The sequence below is a fragment of the Lepidochelys kempii genome, chromosome 1 (genome assembly GCF_965140285.1).
Source record: "Lepidochelys kempii isolate rLepKem1 chromosome 1, rLepKem1.hap1, whole genome shotgun sequence".
NCBI lineage: Eukaryota > Metazoa > Chordata > Testudines > Cheloniidae > Lepidochelys > Lepidochelys kempii.
The window spans coordinates 329,819,487-329,845,573 of NC_136380.1; the positions used below are offsets into that span (position 1 = coordinate 329,819,487).

General features: G+C 44.0%; 1 protein-coding gene across 15 annotated transcripts in view; it reads right to left on the reverse strand.

The window, feature by feature from the left end:
- MAGI2 (membrane associated guanylate kinase, WW and PDZ domain containing 2) overlaps window positions 1-26,087 on the reverse strand; it is a 1,181,180-nt gene that overhangs the window by 163,676 nt on the left and 991,417 nt on the right. For all 15 annotated transcript variants that reach the window (XM_073328600.2, XM_073328598.2, XM_073328606.2 and 12 more), the window contains one exon: window positions 13,409-14,044. In XM_073328600.2, the coding sequence (XP_073184701.1) occupies window positions 13,409-14,044 (636 nt within the window). The remainder of the gene's footprint in view (window positions 1-13,408; window positions 14,045-26,087) is intronic.

Below are 26,087 nucleotides of genomic sequence, written 5' to 3' on the forward strand. Positions count from 1 at the left end.
ATCCCTCCCCTCCAGCATATCTACCTCTCCTCCCAATTTAGTGTCATCTGCAAACTTGCTGAGGGTGCAATCCACACCATCCTCCAGATCATTAATGAAGATATTGAACAAAACCGGCCCGGGACTGACCCCTGGGGCACTCCACTTGATACCGGCTGCCAACTAGACATGGAGCCATTGATCACTACCCGTTGACAATCTAGCCAACTTTCTATCCACCTTATAGTCCATTCATCCAGCCCATACTTCTTTAACTTGCTGGCAAGAATACTGTGGGAGACTGTGTCAAAAGGTTTGCTAAAGTCAAGGAACAATACGTCCACCACTTTCCCCTCATCCACAGAGCCAGTTATCTCGTCATAGAAGGCAATTAGATTAGTCAGGCATGACTTGCCCTTAGTGAATCCATGCTGACTGTTCCTGATCACTTTCCTCTCCTCTAAGTGCTTCAGAATTGATTCTTTGAGGACCTACTCCATGATTTTTCCAGGGACTGAGGTGAGGCCAACTGGCCTGTAGTTCCCAGGATCCTCCTTCTTCCCTTTTTCAAAGATGGGCACTACATTAGCCTTTTTCCAGTCATCCGGGACTTCCCCGGATCGCCATGAGTTTTCAAAGATAATGGCCAATGGCTCTGCAATCACATCCACAAACTCCTTTAGCACTCTCGGATGCAACGCATCCGGCCCCATGGACTTGTGCTCATCCAGCTTTTCTAAATAGTCACGAACCACAGTTCTTTCTTGACAGAGGGCTGGTCACTTTCTCCCCATGATGTGCTGCCCAGTGCAGTAGTCTGGGAGCTGACCTTGTTTGTGAAGACAGAGGCAAAAAAAGCACTGAGTACATTAGCTTTTTCCACATCCTCTGTCACTAGGTTGGCTCCCTCATTCAGTAAGGGGCCCACACTTTCCTTGACTTTCTTCTTGTTGCTAACATACCTGAAGAAACCCTTCTTGTTACTCTTAACATCTCTTGCTAGCTGCAACTCCAGGTGTGATTTGGCCTTCCTGATTTCACTCCTGCATGCCCAAGCAATATTTTTATACTCATCCCTGGTCATTTGTCCAATCTTCCACTTCTTGCAAGCTTCTTTTTTGTATTTAAGATCAGCAAGGATTTCACTGTTAAGCCAAGCTGGTCGCTTGCCATATTTACTATTCTTTCTACACATCGGGATGGTTTGTCCCTGTAACCTCAATAAGGATTCTTTAAAATACAGCCAGCCCTCCTGGATTCCTTTTCCCCTCATGTTATTCTCCCTGGGGATCCTGCCCATCAGTTCCCTGGGGGAGTCAAAGTCTGCTTTTCTGAAGTCCAGGGTCTGTATTCTGCTGCTTTCCTTTCTTCCTTGTGTTAGGATCCTGAACTCAACCATTTCATGGTCACTGCCTCCAGCTTCCCATCCACTTTTGCTTCCCCTACTAATTGTTCCCAGTTTGTGAGCAGCAGGTCAAGAAGAGCTCTGCCCCTAGTTGGTTCCTCCAGCACTTGCACCAGGAAATTGTCCCCTACACTTTCCAAAAACTTCCTGGATTGTCTGTGCACGGCTGTTTTGCTCTCCCAGCAGATATCAGGGTGATTGAAGTCTCCCATGAGAACCAGGGCGTGCGATCTAGTAACTTCTGCGAGTTGCCAGAAGAAAGCCTTGTCCACCTCATCCCCTTGGTCTGGTGGTCTATAGCAGACTCCCACCACCACATCACCCTTGTTGCTCACACTTCTAAACTTAATCCAGACACACTCAGGTTTTTCTGCAGTTTCATACTTGAGCTCTGAGCAGTCATACTGCTCCCTTACATACAGTGCAACTCCCCCACCTTTTCTGCCCTGCCTGTCCTTCCTGAACAGTTTATAACCATCCATGACAGTACTCCAGTCATGTGAGTTATCCCACCAAGTCTCTGCTCTTCCAATCACATCATAATTCCTTGACTGTGCCAGGACTTCCAGTTCTCCCTGCTTGTTTCCCAGGTTTCGTGCATTTGTCTCTATCACAGACTCTACATTCCCATTGCTTTGTGGGTAACCAAAGGAAGATAGGCTTGTATGTAAATACTCATTTGACACTGAATTGTTTGAGGTCTCCTGCAGCATACTGTGGCTCATTGTCAGAGCATAAAATCTCAGGTATGACATGTCTTGCAAAATGCACATTTGGTTTCTAGATCATGGTTCTTACCTGAGAGTTGTCCAGATAGCCTCTTTCTCTGACAGAATATACCTGTGTTCACACCCTACATAATATTGTAATAACTTCAGTAAAAGGCATGTCTTATGAGATATCATTTAAAAACTCATAATTTGTTGATCAATAATATCATGGCAAAATGGACAAAGCAGAATCATATGTGAAGTTATAAACGTAAGTTGAAATCATGACTAAAAGTATGTTTTCCAGATAAATCTGGGAGTGGGCAAACCAGTTCCTCAGACACAAAAGGCAAGCTGATGAACCCGCCAGATGTAAACGAGGCTGATGGACCATTATGTGATAAGTGACCATTCTTTGGCAGGAAAGGGGTAGAGGCAAAAATCTATATTTTAGCAAAGAAACAGCATGGAGTTCCGTCCACACAGACTGCTTGTCACCTTGCTCCCAGCTGGAAATGCTTCTCAAAGGGGAGAAAGGACTATAATAAGAAGGGGCAGACGCTAAATCACCCAAGTCACCCCCCTCCCCCAATCCCTGGCTGTTGCATTCATTGTGCCTGAAGAGACAAAGGAAGCAGCTGTTGGACTCTGGGGGAAGGGTACTTACCTAAAGAGTTTGGTCAGTAAGACTTCTGAAAGCATGTGGTAAGAAAACTTTGCTTTGAATCTAATAGAGTTTGTTAAGTTAGATACCAGTAAGCATTTTACCATTATTTTTCTTGTAACCGCTTTTGACTTTATGCCTCATTATTTGTATTCACTTAAAATCTCTCTCTTTGTAATTAATACACTTTTTTGTATCTAATCCAGTATGCTTAAATTGAAGTGTCCGGGTAGCTCCATTTGGGGTAACAAGTTGTGGCATATTATTCCCTTAAAGAACTAATGGACTCAGTATATTTGTACTGTCCAGGAGAGGGCTGGGTAGTACAGGACATAGGTTTCTGGGTGAAAATTTGGGACTGAGAGTGTGTTGGGGGTCACCCTGTAATAATCATTAAGGCTGGTAAGAGCCAAGGTATGGCTGAATGGCTGCAGCACATACAGGCATGGCTTGGAATGACTTACAAGCTAGAGGCTGTGAGCAGTCCAGGTTGGAAGCTGCAGCAAGGCATTGTAAAGGGCACCCCAGATTACAGGGCAGGGGTGACACAGCTACTCATTGGTCTGGATTGTACCCTGGTGTGTTGTAAACTCCCAGAAACTGGTGCAGTAATCTACTCCCAGCATGTAGTTCCTGCCATTAGAAGTGAATATTTCTGTTCCAACATTTTTGCAGGATTTGATTGGGATTTCTTGAGGCGGTATATAATCTCCTTCTGTTGTTGATCATTATACTCTTTGCATACATCTCACTGTTTCATATATGCTCTCAATTAGGCACTCATGTCTGGCCCGTAGATACACCCCCAGGCTTGTCTCAGGCATGCTTCTATCCCCAAGTGTGAAGTATGTATCTGTCTCATGATATCTCTTAAATCTACCGGGATTACTGCTCAGTCCCCTTTAAATTGAACCCCATCTTGCACACACAGTTTATCCCTCACTTGGTAGTAAAGAGATGCCTCCTTTGGTGCCTGCTCCTTGTGATCCAGCCAACCCTCAAGTATGAAATGTTTTACCGCCTGTATCACCCTTCCTGTTAGGTGCTGTATTAGATTGCCTGGAGCCTCCCATCAGAGATGAGAAGGTATTGTAGCATGTTGACAGATGGTTCGGTGGAACAGCAGACAGAGTCTGTGGTGTACTCTACAAGGTAAGCCATGCTCAGGGTATCTGCCACCAGCAGTGACTATCCTGGGCAGTACCTTATCCTCACCCCATAGTGCTGGAGTCTGCTTGTGATCAGACTACACATTCACCTAGTGCCCAAAGGCAAGCTGATGGAATAGTTCCATTCCAAAAAGCACAGCCAGTAGCTCCCTTTCTGTATCTATCAGGGCTCATCCAGACAATGCAATGGGCTTCTGGCTTTGCATCAGTGTGTCAGGGCAGTCAGGACCAAGGGTGAGAATCCATATCCGGCTTCAGGGTCTGGGTCAGAAGGCAAAGTCCAAATCAAGCTGAGATCAAAGCCAGGAGTTCAGGAGCAGGAATGGCCAAGGCAGCTACAGAAGATCCACACCGTTGCCTGGACACTTCCTGGAATGCCACTTAGGTTTATATAGGGCAAGGAGCCAATCAGGAGCCATGAGGCTGCTGCCTGTCAGACCTCTTGAGGGGGGACTTCCCATGGTCTGTGTCCACAGTGGATTGTGAGCAGGGGAGCGCAAGCTGGTTAAGTTGCTGTATTATGATCAAATCCGTGGCTTGCACTGTCCTGCTGCCCATGGTGGCTGAAACTCCTGTGTATGAACTACTATCAATTCTAAGTGATAACATCTCTTGTACAATAAAGCCATTCTGAGGTCAGTGGCAAATGCAGACTGTTAATAAGAAACCCATGATACATTACCAGCACTGGGTCACATTTCTCAAGTCTAATGTTAATGCTTATCAGTGTTGCTGGGACTACATTTCAGCTGACTCCACAATCCAGCCAGAATTGAACTGGTCGTTGATCTAATAGCAGTTGCAAATAAGCAGTTGAATGGCCGGGTGCCTTCTTCTGCAGTGCATGTTCAATGAGAGTCTCTGGATCTGCTAAAGTGACACTGCAGTTACCCTCCTCTTCGTTGGACGTCTCTAGTTACCCAAGTTACCACATGTACTGCTGCATTTTCCTTCCTGGGGTAGCTGCAGCATTGGGACATAAAGTGGTTCTATTTCTAATGCCTTTTGCACCATTGCCCAGAGGGTGGGCATTTTTCTTTACACCTTTCATGTTGTTTTCCACAGTATGTACACTGCATTCTTAGTCAGTCTCTCTCTGTCTTGCTTCCTGGGTTCCTTTAGCTTGAACCTGTGTACTTGTTTTGCACTAGTGGCTGTTATTGTTATGAGCCTTTCCCTGGACTGTTGAGCAGACATTATTATCTAGGAGACATTTCTCTAGGGTTAGAGCTGACTCTTGTAACAACCTCTCCTGTAAGCTGGATTCATGTGTCCCACAAATGATCCTGTCTTTAATTAGGAAATCTTCAATATCTCCAAAGTTACACATAGATGCCTGAATTATCAGTTCTGTAATGTAAGTATCTATTCTCTCTTCTACTTCTTGGTCTCAGGTAAAAACAGAGTATCTCTGTACTGATTTATTCTGTCCGAGGTCACCCATTAAACACTCTTATCAACTGTTCCAGTGTTTTCAGCATTATTCCTGGCATCCAATTCTTGTCCTTCCCCTCAATTATATATCTATACAGGAATGCCTCACTTAACGTTGTAGTTATGTTCCTGAAAAATGCGACTTTAAGTGAAACGATGTTAAGCGAATCCAATTTCCCCATAAGACTTAATGTAAATGAGGAGGTTAGGTTCCAGGGAAATTTTTTTCACCAAACAAAAGACTATATATATATATACACACACACACATAGTATAAGTTTTAAACAAACAATTTAATATTGGTACACAGTGATGATGATTATGAAGCTTGGTTGAGGTGGAGGAGTCAGAGGGTGGGATATTGCCCAGGGAATGCCTTACTGCTAAATTATGAACTAGCAGTTGGCTGAGCCCTCAAGGGTTAACTCTCACACTCTACAAGGCAGCAGGAAAGGAGGGAGGGCAGTCAGAGACAGAGACAAACACCTTGTGTGTGTTTGATAGAGATGTGCATTTTCCCTTTAAGTATGAAGAGTGAGGTCAGAAGTATACTGCCTTGTTAATTAGATCAGCAAGCTGAGACCCAACCGCAGCTCCCTCCGTCTGTGCCCCCCTGCTCTATGGAAGATGGGGTAAGCGGGGTGCAGGAGCAGGGGGGAGGGGGGCACCCTGACATTAGGCCCCCTCTTCTTCCCACCCCCCACAGGGCTGGTGCAACCACTAGGCGAACTAGGTGGTTGCCTAGGGCGCCAAGTGGTTGGGGGTGGCCAAAAGCGCGCTCTGGGGAGGCAGTGGAGCGGAGGTGAGCTGGGGCGGGGGGCATGGGGAGGTAACGTGGGGGAGCAAGTAACGGGGGGGGCAACGCGCAGAGGAAATGCTCCCCGCCCCAGCTCACCTCTGCTCCGCCTCCTCCCCTGAGCACACCGCCCCACTCTGCTTCTCTCCCTCCCAGGCTGGTGGCGCCAAACAGCTGATTGGCGCCATGAGCCTGAGAGGTGGGAGAAATGGAGCGGCGGCAGCATGCTCGGGGAGGAGGCGGAGCAGAGGTGAGCTGGGGCGGGGAGTTGCTGCACGGCTCCCTGGGCCAAGGGGAGGGAGGGGACAGCGGGGAGCTGCTGCACAGCTCCCCAGGCCGAGGGGAGTGGAGGGGTGGTGGCTGGGAGCTGCCTCAGGGCGGGGAGCTGCCGCAGCGGGGGTGCCTCAGGGTGGGGGGGGGTAGGGCGCTGCCGCAGGGCTCCCGGGGTGGAGGGGTGGGCGCAAGGTGGAAGTTTCACCTAGGGCATGAAACATCCTTGCAGCTGCCCTGCCCACACAGCAAGCAGGAGTCTCAGGGAGCAGCTCCAAGGCAGAGGGCAGGAGCAGCACATGGCAGTGCTTGGAGGGACAGCTGAACTGCTGGCAATTGATAGCCTGCTGGGCGGCTGTTGCACAGGGAACTTAGGGGAGTGGGGAGCTGATAGGGAGGCTGCCGGTCCACCCTCGTTCCAAGCCCCCACCAGCTAGCTCCAATGGGCTGCTCTTCCTGCAAGTGTAAGGGGACTGTTGCCCCCTTACTAACATTCAGTGGGGGTGTTTTAGTTGCTAGCTCCCAGTACTAAAAAGGGGCAAGGGTCGATGTGGAATCAGGACCCTGAGACTGACAGCCCCCAGGAACAATGAGGAGAGGCCAATGCTCCAGGTCAGCCTGAATGACAGGGTGAGCAGGCTAATCAGGGAGTCAGGAGGAGAGGGAGGTCCCATCCTCCGTGTGAGCTGGATTTGCCTGGGTCAGACAGAGTGGGGCTGAGCTAAGGAGAAAGCAGGGGCTGAAGCTAAGCTGGGGAGCAGAGCTGTGCCAGATCCAGAGGGACCAGAAAAGCAGCCCACGAAGCAGGTCAGTGCTGGGAGCAGAGTCACAGAAGCAGCCTGCAGAGCAGACTTGCCCTGGGAGCAGAGCTGCAGCAACCAGAGGCAGAGGGGCCAAAGAAGCAGCCCAGGGAGCTGGAGGCAGAGCAGCAGCAGTGCAGAGACAGGGTGGTGGAGCTCGGGCTGGAGCAGTCTGGAGCTGGGTGCGGTGAGCAGCTAGAGAGAGCGAGGGGGACCCTGGGCAGTGGGCCCAGCACAGGGAGACACCTCAGCCAAGAGGCTCTGCAGGCCAGGCTTGGATCGTAACCCTGACAGGGCGGGGGCGACACTGAGAAGAAGGGTCCTAGCACTTAGAGCCTGAGAGCGTGTGGCCACCACCAGAGCAAGTGTCCAACCCACAGCATCCCTGCAGCACAGCCAGAGCCTGAGAAGAAGGCCTGGGACTTACAAGGAACAGACTGTGAACTGCCCTGACATTCCAGAGACACTGCTTGTGATGTTCCCTGCCACAGAGCGGGGTGATGTGTTTCCTTTAACCTTTCCCATTTTTCCTTATTCTTTTTAAAATTAGTTGTTGATTAAATAACTTGCATTTGCTTTAACTTGTATGTAATGGTCAGTGGGTCAGAGAAGTGCCCAGTGCAGAGAGAGTACCCCGGAGTGGGGACACCCTAGCCCCTGTCCTAGGTGACCACAGCAGGGTTCGGGGTTGAGACCCCCAGGAATCCTGGGCCCAGCGTTGTTGGGGTTACGAGGACTCTGCCAGAAAGGAGAGTGGAAGGGGAGTCCTCAAGGGCAGGGAGGCCCCTGGGTAAAGGAAGTGGGAGCGAGGACCCAGATCCTTTCACTCGCTCACTTCACCAGGGTAGTGCAGAAGCAGGAAAGTTCCCCACAATAGCGGGACTATTCCCCCGCTTACACAAGCAGTGGACAAAGCAGGTGGCTACCAAACGACGTTATAAGGGAGCAGTGCACAACTTTAAACGAACATGTTCCCTAATTGATCAGCAACGTAACAACAAAACGTTAACCGGGACGACTTTAAGTGAGGAGTTCCTGTACTCTTTACCTTCATTTTCTCATCTTTATCACGCATAGTCAGCTATATATACAGACAAAGTTCTTACTTCCTTTGCTTCCATGTTCATGCAAGGCTTTTCCCCCCTGGAAAATCAGCATTCCTGTTGGTCTCAGTCCCTCATTCCTGCCTGTTTGCTGTTTCCAAATACCGCTTTGTTTGCTTGTTAATCATACGCTCTTCCTTTCTGTAGGTCTCATCAGACTAACCACTGCCACTATATTTCATGTACTGTGTACTGGATAACATCATGAAAAGACTTTGCACTTTTAAATCTAAGCTGGCGCTTTATTAAGAACTATTTACACGGATGCTTGAGCTGCAGCTAACATACTATCCATGTGCATATATACTGACTTCTGGGTGCCTCCTCTGAACTCTTCCCTCCTGCATTCTGAACTTCTCTCTCCATGTTCCATGAAGGTTGCTATAGAGGAGAAGCATGAGGTGTGAGCTGAATGCGGAAGGGAAGGTGGCAGAGCAAAACTGGATGGGTGAGTGCAAGCAATCTGGGTAATATTTTTTGTGCAGCCCAAAAAATCTGATTCCTCTCAATTGCCAGATGGGTGTTTAGATAGAGAAAAAAAATCAGGCAAGATTTTCAGTATTTTTGCATTAGCATATCTATGAATGAATAAAATACTTACTCCATCTTGTTTTTGTTCTTCCCTTCTTTTCCTTTTCTGCTTTTCCTTTTATCTACCCTTTGTTCTCATGTATCTTGCAAAAATCTTTTGCCTTTCAGTGTCTTTTCCTGCATTCTAACTTTTCTGCAGAGTTAATAGTCCATTCTCTCTCTTTTATTTCTCTGTGTTCTCTCTCTTCTTTGTCATGGTCTCTCAATATTTTTCCTTCTCTCTCCACCACATTCTCTTTACTTCCCTCTGCTCTGTTTTTCCCTCTGTCTGTCACTGCTTTCTCTTTTGTCTCCTTCTCCAGTCTCTCACGCACACCCTCCCCTACTCACTCTGCCATGCTTTTACACACGTATATATACAAACCTGCTGCCTCTCTGTCTCAGAAGAGAGGACATCCAATTTTCCCTCACCCTCCAGCAAGGAGAGGGGGACCATGATTTTAATTCTCCAAGTCAAGTTTTGTTTCTTTTTACCTTCAATATTCTCTCCCCCAACCTCAGGTCTTTTTTTATGTCTCATCAAGGGAATGGGCTGGATGACTTTCTCCTCCCTGCCCCAAGACAAGAGAGGGGCTGCACTTCTGAGGTAGGTGTAGGAAGGATTTGGTAGATTGGCCAGCCAGAATTAGAGCTGAACTGGTCAGCAAGGAGGTAAGAGCAGAGGAGCTTTAACTGCAGGCAGGAAGGAGCTCAGCTGGGCTGCCTACTGTACTCGATAAAAAGTTCTGTGGTCCCTCAGCACCACAACACTTCCTTAGATTAGCTTGTATGGGCATGTGCTGACCTGGCCACCTGTTAGTATTACGGGAAAAAATCAGGGGTAGATCTATCTCATTTTCTCTAGAGGTGTAGGAAACCTGTGAAATGACAATATCAGACAAACAGATGAATTACTAATGCTGGTTTAGAAGTAATAAGGTGAACACACAGGAAAATCAGGAGTTCTTACTCCTCTCCAGTTTGTCAAACACTGGCTTCTTTTTGACTTGTCTCACACTCCTCACTGTTGATCCAAAGGAAGTCCCAAAGGTTTCCCGAACTCTTCATTTTGGATACTACCATTTCTCCCCCCACTTTATTATTTTCATTAAAAGGCCATGCTACTGATCTTCTAAGCTCGAGGGCAAAAGGCTTTTGCCAATGCCATAGAATAACTCACCAGAAGATGCCTGTAGTGAATATATCTGTGAAGCAATATCCACCCTTTTCACATAAGAATAAGGACAAGATTTTTTGACCAGAGAGTGAGAGACAAGTCGCTTCTGAAACTGTACTTGTCCCATTGCATCAATCATCAGGCCTTAGGTCAACATGCGTGAATAACTGATAAGGCCTGCAATAGGTGTATGCATCACACAACCTCTGTCTTCCAGCAAATAACATAAATAAGAATAGTACATTATGCTTAGTCATAGTAAAAATGAGACGCTAAAGACATGATGCATAGAGCAATGAAATAAAATGAGGCTATCTTTCAACTGTCATCATGCACCCAATAAAGAAATAAAGATGGCATAAAAAAAGTAATGAAGAGGTGTGCCTTGTTTTCATCGATGTCATAGATGAAATATTTTAGAATCATAGCAGGTTTAGATAAATATTTATAGGGCTGTGTTTCACATTGAGGTTATCTTATCTGAATTGGTCACAAAATCTGTTTCTCTGTTCATATTGGGACAACAAAGAGGTGGAAAGACCGATTTTTATTCCAGAAACTTTCTCTCTCGTTTCTGTTAGATTATAACATTTTATAATCCTCTTGCTAGAAGATTGTTTCCCAAATTAAATTACTCCATTGCTTTGTCCATTTTTGCTTTGGATAACTCAGAACAATAGGGGACACCACCATTTCCTGTATGAGACATTTTGAGAGTCTAATGAATGTGCACTAGGCAGTGTTTCCTGACATTCAACCTAAATTTTCATTTGTTTTATTTTGACCCATGACTCCTACTTGTATCTCTGCTACTATGCTGAAAACTTCTATCTCTCTTTGGTGTTCATCACTGTTCACTTTCTAATACTTGTAGGCAGTTGTCCTCTTTTACATCATTGCTTTGTCAAGCTCTTGATAGACAGAAGAAAAGATGGATAGCATGCATGCTTGTCAAAGTAATGACTAAGAGCATGTCTTCATTACCATGCTAAATCGCCGCCACTGCCATTAATGCAGTGGCACTGATTTAGTGGGTATGGTGAAGATGCACTACGTTGATGGGAGAGCACTCTCCCATCGATATTTGTAATCCACCTCAACAAGAGGCAGAAGCCATGTTGATGGGAGAGTGTCTCCCGTTGACATAACATAGTGTAGATACTCCTGTAAATTGATTTAAGATATGCCAGATTGAATTACATAACTTAACCTACTTCATTTAGATTGATGTACAGCTTAGTTTAGACCAGGCCTAAGAGTAAGTTCCAGAGAGAGAAAGACTAATATCTTTCTGGGCCACAGTATATCGCCTTTGAAGATTTTAACCACTATATTGCATTATAAGCTCATATTTAATTTGCTGTTCACTAGCACTTTATTCCACTCTCTTCTTCCATTGAAGATGTATATTTTGGATAATTTTCCCCCAGAGAAGTGTTAGCTTGCATTTTTTCTGTGGTAAATCCTTTTTTGTGTGTATCATAACACCCATTGTTTCATGTTCTCTGTGTATATAAACCTCCCTACTGTATTTTCCAATGAATGCATCCGATGAAGTGAGCTTTAGCTCACAAAAGCTTATGCTCAGATAAATTTGTTAGTCTCTAAGGTGCCACAAATCCTCCTTTTCTTTTTTGTTGTAATTCTAACATCTCTAGTTCCCTTTATACTATTTCTCACTACCCAATACCTCCTAATTTATCATCATCTGCCACTTAAAACAATGTGTGGTTTATCCTGACTCTTCCAGTTTATTAATAGTGATGCTCAATAAAACCAGACCTAAACCCAACTACTATAGCACCTCCTGGTCATCACTTGCTCCCTTCAAGTTCATATATTGCTATTTACCATTACTTTTGCTCAGTCTTTCAGTTAATTTTCATTCCATGCAATAGATGTCACATTCAATCTAATGGCAATTAATTTTTCATGGATGATTCTGAGAGGTACACTGTAGCAATTGCTTAGCTGAAGCCTACATATATTAAATCTCCCTAAATTTTCTCCATCCATTAATTTGGTAATTTGAGAAAAAATAATCAGGTTTCTCTGGCATGATTTGCACTAGGCTTTATAGGCCTTGGAATTCTAATTCTACTTTTTTTTAACTGAGTTAACTTTTGTCATTTGCATACATTAATACTTATTTCACTTCTTATCCTCCTGCTTCTAAAAAAGGAAAATTATAAATATACTTTTCATTAATCTATTTGTTTTGCAGCACAGAGCAATGCACATCTAATGACATGTAAATATGGATTACTAATTTAGAGTAAGTGCTATCATTTCCACTGGTGTACTTTAATTAAAGGGACCAGTCCTAGTCTTCAGTTTATGTTTTTACAAATAGCCATTGGATGTTTATCATTAGGATTAACAAATCAGGAAAAATAAATCTGTTATACTAAAATGTTAAAAGTAAAGAAATTAAAGGTTGCCATACAGGTATCTATGATTCTATGATTATTAAAAATAATTGGTTCTTACTATTGTTGCCTTACAGACTATTCTACCCTCTCTCCCCCAATAGAACATACACAGGTTTATTATTATAGGGTTGCTCATGAACATGGAGCTGCTATTTTTTAAATACACAAAAAACACACTGACAGTTTTAGTTTTGGGGCAAAAATAAACAACGATTGTACATCAGTTTTTCAATGAAGGAAAAATTTAGGTCAAATGGCCTAGCAAACTTGACAGTATACTTTTAAGTTTTGATAAATTCACATTTGTTCTGATTTTGATCTCCTTGATTTAACTAACACATCTGGGTTATACTTAAACCTTGCAGTGCGATGGGTTGGGACCCTTAGGGTATGTCTACACTAGCCTCAGCTAGCCTCACTACCCACAGCTAGCCTATGTCAGCTGACTTGGGCTCACAGGACTTGGGCTACGGAACTATAAAATTGCAGTGTAGACATTCCAGCCTGAGCCCGAACGTCTACACTGCAATTTTATAACCCTGCAATCTGAGCCCCATAAGCCCAAGTCAGCTGACATGGGCCCGTGGAGGAAGTCTTATTGCAGTCTTATTACCCTAAGAACTTGCAGGCAACCATCATCCAAACTATTAAATGCTAAAAGGGCCTGGGATGCCTTGGAGAGTGTGTTAAACTTATACAGAGAGGGAGATTTTGACGTATGCTTACAGCTTCAAAACGCAGAAAAGGATGTACAATAAATGGTTACCTTTTGCCTACAGTACTTATTATATATGCACATTTTCCTCCCATTTCCAATCCAGTACACAAGGATAAGTAGTTCCCATCATTTAGAACTGTTCACATACATTTTTGTAATTGTACAGACTTTCTAGACTTACCTCCTCTATGGATAATCAAAGAAGTTTCACTTCCAACAGGACATTCTTTAAGTATATCCACTACTTCTGCATGGCTCAGGTTCTGTACATTCTGCTGGTTGATCTCAACAATGAGGTCACCTTCACACAAACCAGGACATCCCTGAATGTCTAGAATTTGCTTCACCCTCTGTCCTGTAGGACTGTCTGCTATAGTGAAGCCAAAGCCCTGGGCCCCTTTCACAATGGTTAAGGTCATGAGTTCAGCTTGGGTGGCCCCAGAAGAAGCCATTGATACATTATCATCATGAACAGGTGGTGGGAATGTGCTATCAAGCTGACTATCTGCTGGAATGGAGTGCAAGGGATGTGGTGGTCGATCTGTTACATCTGGAACAGATTGAGAGGTCCTAGAAATGTATTCCAAATAAGTTTCATAGTTATGTCTTCCATTTACCACTACCGGAGGCCTTTCCATTACTGCAAGTGGTGGCACCATGCTGTTGGCAGGATCTTCAGGATCAAAGGGCAAAGGGTATCCACGACATAGCACCAGGTTGACACTCTGACCAATAGGAACTGACTGGAAGAGTTTGACTACATCTGCGTGAGTATGCCCAAGGACACAAACTTCATTAATATAGACAATGACATCACCTAGAAAGAGAAAAAAATAGTGATGACATGAGAAAACTTCAATTCCTATTGACACAAAAGGAATGGAATTTGTTTATGAGATCAGACATAGGAAATCACAATTCTACTAAAAAGTAAAATCAATTAGAGCAATATTCAGATCGGCCAAAGGTGATACCAGGCTGCAATTTGTCTGCCTACAAAGATAAATAAGGGTAGTTCAATGCTGAGATAATTATAACAGAGCAACAGCTCTGAATTAAGGTTCAGACTAAAGGGTTTTGTCTAAATCTCAGCTCGTCTGCGTGCTCTGCAATCTACATGGTTATTCAGATTGCCTTAAAAATTAGGTGGTGTAAGGTTCTATTAGTGATCCAAAGCTGGGAACATTTGACCAAAGGAATAGGGAGATACAGTCCCAACCCCCTTTCTTAAAGCTGAGTGATTCTGACAACCTTTTTTGGCTCCCAGATGGAAATCAAACCGGGGCTCAGATCACTGCACCAGAGTCCCAGTGCTCAAAGTTACCCCAACAGAGCTCATGGCTTCCACCAGCCCTTTGAAGGAAAATCAAAATGTTATTTCAAAAAGATTGTGCTTCCCCAGTTAGGCCTGTTGTAAATTTCACATTCTTAATATCACACCTAATGAATTATACTGAGCATGTGCAGAGAGTCTGGCCAGCTATCTGGAAAACTATGTTTTCAGCCTAAGACCTGAGACACTCTGAGGGCGTGGCACAGTCATTGGATCTGAGCATCACTCCCGGTATTGAGAGTTGAAATCCTACCTAGAGCAGAAATCTGAAGTAAAACAAAACGAAAAGCAGGAATATTACTCCAATCTGATTCTGTCAAGGGGGGAAATGTAATATTGGCACCGCTGAAGGTGCTGAAATTATTCTTTTTAAAAGAAAAGAAATTACACAAGCAAATGTTTGCTGGGAGGGGAGGATGATTAGAGGAGGAAGAGTAGGTGGGAATAGGATGAGAAGGGTTGGGGGATCAGGGATGATGAGGGCTAGCAGGTGGGGTAGGACACAGGGAAAGGAGACGGGAAGGGGTGAGTGATGGGAACAGGGGCAGAATATGGGCAGGGGCACCTGTCAACTCCACATTTCCCTCCTGGGTGTACGCCATGGCAGTTCACACATCACATAGCTATTGTTTCAGGCTGTATTCATCTCCATCAGGTACTCTTTTTCAGAGATGAATTTTATTTAGATGAATAAGCCACTTAATATCTCTCAAAATCTGCAACCATGAAGTGTGAACCAACTCTGGGAAGAAATCTGAGAATGAACTGTAAACATCTGGGAAAAATCTGCCTCTCTCAAGGTTTTTATATATTTATTATTCATTTTGGCTAAATGTAATCTGAGTACAGCAGAATATTCAGAAGGCGCTGAAACTATTTTTGAAAAGCAAATAAATTACACATGCGAATGCTCACTGGGAGGGGAGGGATGATTGGGGTGCAAGAGTAGGTGGTAATAGGGGAAGAGAGGCTTGGGTCTGCAGCAAGGGATCGAAAATATTATGGAGAGGGGGATAAATGGGAATGGGCGGTAGGGAAGGGAAGAGGGGTGGGGGGGGCTCAAATAAGGAGGAGGGTTTAGGGGGAGTGCAGAGGAGAAGCTGGGAAGGGTTGGGATAGCAGAGAAGTTTAGGGGTCTGCGTGCTGGGATCTGTAGGGCTCTCAGCTCCTCTCCCGGTCCACTGTGTGCTCTGGAGGACCCTGCTCCTCAGGCAGTGTCTAAGCCCCACTCCTACCCCTCCGTGTGAGCTGGGATCTGAAGGTAATGCAAATTTATACATCTAAAATCCAGAAAATGAATAGATACATATCACCCCATGTGCAGGGTTGAGATCAGGGACTGGCCAGGGGTGTGTGGGAGAGGCCCAGTTGGAGGAGGGGCAGACTGTGTGGATCTGAGGCATGGCTGGGGAAGCCTGGCTGAAGCGGGGCAAGAGTTCCAGCTGGAGGTTAGTTAGTGTTGGGAGTGAAAGTCTGTGCTCAGTGTGCAGGCCTCTGGTAAACTGCTGCCTGGATATGTGTATGCTGCTGCATGGGGCAGGAGACAGCAAGGAACAACTTACATGTTAATGGCTCTTACAGTGCCAACTAATGGCTTAATGGGCAGGGAGGGGGAGCTGGAAATGTTGGTGGGGTGGGGAGTGTGGTGCTACGTGTGGCAGAGAATGGAGAAGGAGAGAGACATACCAATCTTCTCTCACCTGCTGAAAGTTACTGTAACTGCCGTACTATAAAACTGCCAAGAGCTTGGGACTTTCATGGATGAAATTTCTCTCACCAGCCCTGTAAGCAACTACACACTGCAAACATTTCAAAGGACAACCATGATCTCTACTCCACTATAACAAAATGTACAGGAGGAGGGAGGTGCACAGAGGAAATTCTATAAGCAACCATGTGGCCTAGTGGAAAGAGCACTGGACTGGGACTATTCCTAGCTGTGCCACTGGCATCCTGCTGGCCTTGGGGAAGTCATTTAACCTCTCTCTGCCTCAGTTTCCCCTTTGTACAGTGGGGATGATGATGTAAAGTTCTTTGAGATCTAACTAATAAAAAACACTATATAAAAGCTAGCTCTTTTAATTATTAGCTAACCACAGCAGCACATCAGCTGAAAACCTGAGTGAGGATTACAACTGTCTAAATGAACACCAACTGCTAACAACAAATATTTCCTGCTTAAGTAAATAGGAAATTAAATGGCATAAAACTTGTTATCACAGAGTTAAGGTTGCTGGTGATAGCTTGTGCCCTTCCAGAATGTCACGGTTATAAAACTCAAACTTCTGAAAACCGGGAAATACAGAGTTTAAGGTAAATGCCCACACAATCTTAACTCTGCCCTCTTTGAATGATGCCCCAGTACACCCAGAACAATCCCACTCTGCCTTTTCACTAAAGTGGTCAAGTGGTCAGCCCCAACAGAATACCACACTTACCTCAGACCTATTTACAAGCTCTTTACACTTTCACATAGGTCAGGGGTTCTCAAACTTCATTGCACTGTGACCCCTTTCTGAGAACAAAAATTTCTTCACGACCCCAGGAAGGGGGACCGAAGCCTGAGTCCGCCCAAGCCCCACTGCCTGTGTGGGGGAATAAAGCCTGAGCACCACTGCTCCGGGCAGGGGGGACAAAGCTGAAGCTCAAGGACTTCAGCCTCTAGTCACGGGGCCTGGACCCTGAGCTGTGCTGCCCAGGGCTGAAGCCCTCAGGCTTTGGCTTCGGCCCTGGGCAGTGGAGCTTGGGCTACAGCCCCGGGCCCCAGCAAGTCTAAGCCTGCCCTGGCAACCCCATTCAAAGGTGGTAACAACCCACTTTGGTGTCTGGACCCACAGTTTGAGAACCCCTGACACAGGATACCACCTAAAATTATACTTTCCTCTAGCCAACATTAAATCCACAGACTGCACTCATATCCAGGGGTGCTGGAACTATTTTTATAGTGGGGATGCTGAGAGCCATTGAACCAAACTGTAAGCTCTGTATATAATGGAAACTGCTTCAAGCCAGGAATGTGGCAGACCCCCAGCACCTTTGCTTAGATCCCCCTCTCACTATCTATAATACCCATGGCAATAAAACCACAGTGCACTGCTACTTGCACATGCTACACAATTCGGTAGTGAAATTATGCACTCTGGAAACTCAAGGTACATAAAAATCTCTTTCCTTTGATCATACACATAGGGGTGGGGGGAGAGGAAATGGGACTCAGCTCCAGATTGTCTCATAGCACAATCACAGCTCTATGGTGCTTCTCAAACTAACCACCAGATTTCCTCATATCACAATCACAGCTCCTCCAAACGGCTCCTGCCACAGGTGCTGGCTTTCTCCTTGCCCCAGGGGCGTTCAACCCGCAGTCCGCCCCATTCCCTGCCCCCACTCCACTCCTTCTCCATACCCCCACCCTTCCCCCGCCTCTTCCTGCCCAGTTCCACCTCCTCTCCCCCTCCCCCCAACTCCTCCCGCATGCTGCTGAACAGCTGAGGGGGAGGAGTTGACAGGTGGGGCCACTGGCAGGCGCTGGGGTGGAGGGGAGAAGCTGCCTGCTGGTGGGTGCTAAACACTCACTAATTTTTTTCCTTGGATGCGCCATTCAGTTGTGCTGTTCATGTAATTCTTTACTGGAGTCTCTATCTACTCTTTTGTATCTAACATACACTACTTTGGTATCAGATTTGACAGAGACAGAATGGGATTACTAGACAGTTACAATTAGGAAAAGGACGAATATGTCAGGAACATTTTAATCTGAACAATACCAGATTTTGTGGTGCCTGTGTCTAGAGGAGGGGTCGAGTGGATGCCGATGGGCTAAAAGTTCGCAGGGCATGTAAGTTTCTGTGTGAGAAATAATCATCCTGCATTGAATGGGACCTCTACCATTGCCTTTAAAGGTCACCATTTGCTACCACATATCACATGGTTACTCTGGTTATTTCCTATTCTAAGTATAGGCAAAAGTTTATCTAATATCACTGTGTGCGAGCTATTGCCAAATGATAACTTTTTATGGTTAACCACTGTGCCTCATCACTTTCAGTCAACATTGGGTTCACGGATCTCCACTCTGCTCATGCGGCAGCCCTTTTCTATCGAAGAAAAGTAGTTCAAAATAAGTTTCAGTTGACTTAGGTGTCTTCCCATGACCAGGACTAGTCAATATATTGGTGATTATCAACAAATATTCATATTATAGTAGAACCTACAGGCCAGAGCCTGGATTAAAATAAATAGCAACTTATTTGTCCACACAATAGCCAAAGTACTTACTAGCCTATTTTTGTTTCCGCCTTCAATAAAGCTAAAATGGCATGCATCTTTTATAACACAGAAAATGGCTATGTGGTCAGAATAATCATCAAGCTACAGTTGTGTTGTAAGTGACAATATTTTTATTTTTCTGCAATTAAGTTATGTATCAATAAACTATGATAGCTCTAGGTTCACTGCCAGATACATAGCTTAATTATTTGAGCTAAAATAATATGCACTATCAATTTTATGTTTTAATGGTACCTCAAGATTCAGTAATTAAATTAAAAATTTTTTGCTACTGGAATTGCTTTCAATTAATGTATGAAATTGTTTCCTGGAAGCACCCTCATCACAGATCTAATCAAGTGAGTGGAGGGAAAAAACAAGATGCCACTACTGGGAAAGGAAAGAATATTGTGTATGTAAAAATGAATTGGTCAGTTCACACGTGATCAGACTAACAACCTGACAGCAGTTAATTGCATACTTTTAAAATTCACATGCATAAGTGGTAATTCATGTAGAGATTTCTTCAAAGGGGGGCCAAGCACGCAATTTGCTGACAGATTTTGTTTAAATGTTTGAGAATAATATGCAGAGAATGACACATACTGCATGAATGTGCATCTTAAAATACAGATTGAAAGACGAAGTTTAGTTATACAGAAATGCATAGGAAGCTCTGCGAGAACAGAGATGATGCTCACTTACACAGATGCTGCAAACAATTTATAGTTTTAAATCTGACCTTTTAGAAATTAAGTAAACAAAATATTGTACTGAATAAAAGTGACAATTGCTGTATTTCATCTTTATTTGTGATCTAGTTCTTGCTTTAATCTTTATTTGCAACCTACTTTATAAAAGAGATCAGACTTTGACTGTCACATATCTAACACATGATTAAAGAGACAGTTAACTTGAAAGTCACCATTCTGTCAGATATGTTTGTACCTGCTGTTGTTACAAGTAACACCTAACATTGTTGTTAGTGAAAGTAACTAGAAAAAACAAATATTCTTTGGGTTTTTTTCCAGTTTGTTGACTCTGTGCATTTGACAGCACGTTGTGTAGAGTCAGTTTCATAGTTTTGTTGATTCTCAACTGTACTTCCTGTTTCATGAACTAGCATGATGGTATCACGCTTATGCACTGGTCCTGAGTTTGTTCCATGTATGGTCTAATGGACAAGGAACTGAATTAGAAGTCAGAAGACCTTGGTCTATTCCTTGCCTCTACCACTGGCCTGCTGCATGACAATAGGAAAATCATGTTGTCTTTCTGTGTCTATTTCCCATCCAACCCTTTAGCTGTCTTGCCTCTAGACTTCAAGTTGAGGCAGGGACTGCCTCTCTGTTTTTCTGTCCTACCACAATGGTGCTCTGATCTCAGTTGTGGACCTCTAGATGCCACCATAATACAAATAATATCAGAATGTATATTTTTAATTAGTCAGCTCAAAAAATGCAAGTTGACATGTTCAAGTGTCCCTTTAAGCACCACTTAGATACTAGGAGCTGGCCCAGTGCATCCCCATTATCAGCTAATATTGTCCCAATTATCCCTAAGTCATTACAATTTATTATCATTACTAAGATGATTTCCAAGTATATGTATTGTTAAAGCAGCTCTCCTAAAAGAGCACATCCCAATTAAGAGGAGCATTGTATAAAAATAATTTACAAACAAAAAAGGGCACTGTTCTTTCATATGGACAGATCTTTTCAAATCCTATTAGAACTGTTCTGGAAATAATTCCATATTACCCATTCCATCCACCTTATTTGTGAAAGTTTACAAAATTCTCATGAATAGAATTTTCTGTTCTAATATCTGGCTCTGCAACTGTTGCACATAGTACCGTTCAGGTGAGAACTTCCCTCTGCAAGATTCTAGAGTCAGGCAAAATGCTTCCAAGTAGTGAGGGCCAGAGCAGCCCCCTTGTAACTGTTGTATCAATGCATCTTTTTCTTCCTTTCCAGAATGCTGACCAGTGCACAGAGATGTGGTGGTCATGGCCCTGTTTTCATTCCTCCTCTCTTTTTATCCTCCTGCTCAGGCAGTGAAGGGCTTTGGATTAAGGCTATTTACTCCACAGGAGCAGGGAAATCATCTTGTGCCATCTTCTTCTTCCCCTTATGCATGCATGCAGAGTTAGTCACAATCTAATCCTCAAAATAATATTGTCTTCATAAACTAGGAAACCACACCGGCTAATTCAGCAGTGGGCAAAACTGCCAGGGAAAAGAACAACTCGAGAAAAATTCAACCAAAATTCAGAACCAAATCTGAAAGGTTTGGATAAGAATCCCCATTTCCAGAATCTATCTATCCCCTATCTTCCCTCCAGTGAAAAAACCCGGACCAAAACCAATCACCACAAGATTGCACAAGACTGTGTGGTCTTTGCTGGGTCAGCTGCCCTTTTCAGGTTTCTTGGGCTTCTATGGGTGAGCATTGTATTCTGGATTGCCTTTGTGATGTGAAAGTCATGGAGTTAATGCAATCTGAAGATAACATTTGATGCAGCAGTGACTTCTAAACCTTCTGAGACTCACGGTGTCCATGTTACAAGATCATATGGAGAAGGGAATGTTGAAGGCTGAGAAAATGGAGATGCAAAGCAAGGGCCGGGGGAGAAACACTGAATGGAGGAATGAATTATTGAGTCCAATCCAGAAAAATTAGCTGAATGTGACCGTACCCATACCCAGAGGGACAGGAGAAGAGGTACAGGCTGAAGGAGGATAATATCTCAGGTAATTTAGATAAACCTCTGAGCTTTAGGAGCTCCTTCAAACCAAGCCCAGTTTCCAGACCTTTTGAGGTTTGCTCATCATAAATCTCAAATTCATGCCTCCTGGGTCCTTGTGACATGACAAAACTAACACAGAATGAGCAATGTTTGCTCAGTGGAGAAGCACAGCATTTGGCAGCAAGAGGCACTGTTTGTCAGCATTAAAGAGCCAATGTCATAATCAGGCAAAGTTTAAAAATATATTTTAGAAAGACTAGTAATGTGTCATTTATCTTTTCTGCATTTCCTCTCCTACTGCTAGTAATAATAACTGGTACATTTGGACAAAGATAGCAGCATTCTCCTTTTTAGTTAGCTTATTCTACCACAGTGATTCATTCAGTGAGCCATAGTCTGGTTCCTGATATCACAATCATTCCCAGGGTGAGGAGTTCTCATTAGGGCTCTGCAAAACATTTGCACCAAGCCTCAACATTTGCCTAGCTTTGAGGCTTGATATGTGAAAATGGGTGGAGGTTGTTTACATACACACCTATATAATTCATTAGTCTCACTTCCCCATTTAGTTCCCCCCCGCCCTCGCCATTCCTCCCTCTCTCCCTCTCTCTCCCACAAGCTGCAGGACCTGCCCATGTCTCCTTAGATCTCTTGTTGAAGGGGAAGGTAGGGGAAGTAGGAGTATGGAGAGGATTCTCTAGAAGGGTCATTTCTTTTTCTAGGCTGGAGTTCATTATTCCAACTCCATCACTGATTCCACATGTCCAGCACTATAAGAACAGATTCCTGTATCTGGTTGAAAATCCAAGGGCCAAATTCAGAAGTGAGTCTAAGGAAGTCTGAGTTTGTTTAACTTACACTTTCTTCCAGTCCCCTCTGCCACTGCTATGCCAATTTAGACACTCTAGACTGCCTTATGTATTCAGAGTCCCCTGGACTTAAAGATCTGAATTCAGAGATAATATTTAAGTTAACTTGGTCTCCCTTTACACAGCCAGAGGCTTGGTCTACACTAGAAAATAAAGTTGGCTTAACTACATCGCTCAATGGTGTGAAAAATCCACATCTCTCAGCTTAGATCCATCAACCTAGCTACTGCCTGTTGGGGAAATGGATTACCTTTGCCAAAAGGAGAATCCCTCCTGTTGGTGTTGGCAGTGCTGCTTCAGCATTTCAAGTGTCGACAAGCCCTTAGAGCTACTTACACCAATCTCTAAGGGAGTTAAAAGTGATGCTATTTACTCACAAATTAATATGGTTTCTACTCTAATTTAACGTACGCCTCCTTATGGTTCCTCAGTCTGTATGTTACCCTAATTTAGCCTCCTTCTGAGTTTGGTAGCGCATGTGTAAATACTAGCTATAAGGAACTGAGTGAGTAAGATGGAGTCAAAGGGTATTTCTACTCTGGAGCTGAAGATATAATTTCCAGCTCAGGTAGACATACCTATGCTAGCTTTGATGGAAGCTAAGGATTCAGAAGGGATTGTACTCAGGACAGCTAGCCTGTCCCACTGCCCATGCAGCCATGGCTACAGTGCTATTTTTAGTATGCCGGCCCAACCAGAGCTAGGGCAGGTATGTGGATCCGAGCTGGAAATGATACCTCCAGCTCCAGTGTAGACTACATTACACTACAGACTTAAGTCAACCTATGTTAGGTCAACTTACAGCCACCAGAGTAATTACTCCAGTGGCTGATGTCTACACTTCCTCCTTCTGTCTGTGGTGCATGTCCTCCCCAGGAGTGCTTCCACCGACTGAAGGGGGCAGTGTGAGGCGCTGAGAGCCAAACAGTCAACAGCCAATGTAAGTAACACTGTCTGCAGAGACATTGTGTGGCCCTAATTACATCGACATAAAGCCTACACCTTTTGCGGAGGTGGAGTTATTATATTGGTGTAGTAGGGCACTTACATCGGCGAGACAAGGCAGTAGTGTGTACACTGATATAATTAGATTGAAGTAAGCTGCCTTATGTCAACCTAAATGTGTAGTGTAAACCAGGCCTAAGTCAATGCACATCACCTCTGAATTTGGCTCTGCAACTCTGTACCACTCTGCTCCTGCCTACCTCTCAGATTTCCTTTGCTCTTAATCCTAGCTTTTATACCTGAGCGTCTACTCATTTGTCTTGATACTCCCTTTCTTTTTCTCCAATTAACATCTCTGTTGCTTCTTTCACCCTGACCATCCCCACAGTGCCTGGGACAGCCTCCCTCTTCCTGTGTATCAAGTAGTAGTGCTCTCCTCCTTCAGATATATTTCCAATTCACTTCTTCTGGTCAGCCTCCCTCTAACTGTTTATCTGTTCCTACTCTCATCCCCAAACTGTATATTTAAAATAATTTTTAAAAAATGATCTACACACACTATATATGCTTTGGAACTAACAAAATAAAAACAAAGGAGAAGCAGGTTTACTCAAAAAGTGTGCTTAGCCACACACTCAGTTGCCATGTACTTATCTTTTCCCAACATTGCTGGGCCAGATTCTGCTCTATTTTATAGTTGTGACTACAGATTTTAGTTCATTGGCTTTAGAGGAGTTACTGTGACTTTACAGGTGTCACAGAGCAGAAGTTAGCCCTACATTTAAATAATTCTTTAAGTTTGCCTGAACAGATATAGCTTTTTAAGATGCTGTGGAAGATCAAAATATGAGGAAATTTAGACACGGTCTGCTCACATTGGGTGTTGCACCTGGCAGTCATTTACACTCAAGCAAACAACTATAAATAATCATGTGGTTATAGAGCTTGTCCCATGTCTCTATGATACGTTTTTAAAAAGTAATTACAGCTAGACTCCTACATCCATATTTAGGCTCATAAATCAGTGGCCTGATTTTCCTTTTTCAAAATCTCAGTCCTTTTTCCTACTAATACTAATCACTTTTTAAAAGGAAATGATATGCCTCAGTTGTAATCAAATGTTAAGGGAGACTTTAGAGTAAGATGGATGCCTTCTATTTGTTTCTACTGGCCTATTAAAAGTACCTGCCACAACAAGGTATAACTTACTTCTTTTACAAATGAATGTTGAATCGATTGCTAAAATGTGCAGCCCATAATCTCCCAGGAGTGCATATCTATAAAAGCAACAGATATCGATTGGTAGAGAGCTGTATACTTAAAACTTTAGACCCTCCTATTAGCTTTAAAACAGATCTATCTAATAGACAATATTATTGCAGTCACCCATCAAATTAAACAGGCACAGTGAAATGGAAAGAGCTGCTGAGAGATCCATAAATCCATGGCTGCTTCTATGAAGAAGCTCTGTGCTATCAGCTCTGCTTGATGCTAAAATAGAACACTGAGTGGCTCATCAGAATATTTGAATAGTTCTTCTGCGACTGGCATGGAAATCCTGTGCTCTCGGCCTCCTCCACATGAGAAAGCTACCGATCTCCTGACATCAATCTCTATGTAGCTGCGAAGTTGCTACTAACTTGTGGATGGCAGGTGTGCCAGCACCTACATCAAGTTTCCTGCAGCCTCAAAGATGCACTATAGTCGGATCACTATAGTCATGTTTCATTGCACTGTGGCCTCCACCCTTTTCCACAGCTGTTGGCAAACATTATTTTCCTAGTTGGATTCAAAGAGCAAAGTACCTTTTGTTGCACTAATATTTGCCTCTGGCTGAAAACCTTGTGACACATGCAATCTAGACCCATGAGAGGTTGTGTCGCCGCCTACCCTGTAACCTTGGGTGCCTCACAGTGCTTTGCTGTTGTAGCTCTTAACCTGGGCCATTCACATACAGCTTAACAGCATGCAGGGCACACCTGTGTATAGCTCCAGCCTTGACCCAGCAGTTCTGACCCCGGCAACTTGTCAGCAGTACTTGCAGGGTGGTTACTATTTGCAGGGTGGGCCAAACACACTCCCAATCCTGAATTTTCCCCAAAACAGGGGTTTTACAAGCACAAGGCATTAAAGTCAGAAAGGTTACAAGAGAAATAAAGATACAACGCTTTCTAGTAGCTACAACTTAACAAGAGAGACTTGGTTCAAGGTAAAATTCTTACCAGGTGATCCCAGCAACAAGGCTGATCAAATTCTCAGGTCAAGAACTCCCCCTCCCAAGCCCAGAGTCAAAGGGCAGGTTCCTTTGTCTTCTTAGGTGACACAGAGAGATAGAGAGAGAGATACCTTGGGGTTTTCTGCCCCTTTCTTTTATAGTCCAGGTGACTTTTGAGGTGGATTCTTCTGAGGGTTACCCTTCAAAGCAAAGTTTGTTCAAACAGAAAAGAAGGCAACATGGACTATGGTGATATAGGATGCTCCATGTTCTTCCTTCTCACTCATGTTTGCTGAAATGCAAATTTGCTTTGTGTCCTGCCATCTCCTCTTCCTGCTATCTTGAGGACCCAGTTTACTACTTATATGTAAGGCTAGATTTTAGTCACGGGAATTTTTAGTAAAAGTCACGGACAGATCATGGGCAGTAAACAAAAATTCATGGCCCGTGACCTGTCCATGACTTTTCCTAAAAATACCT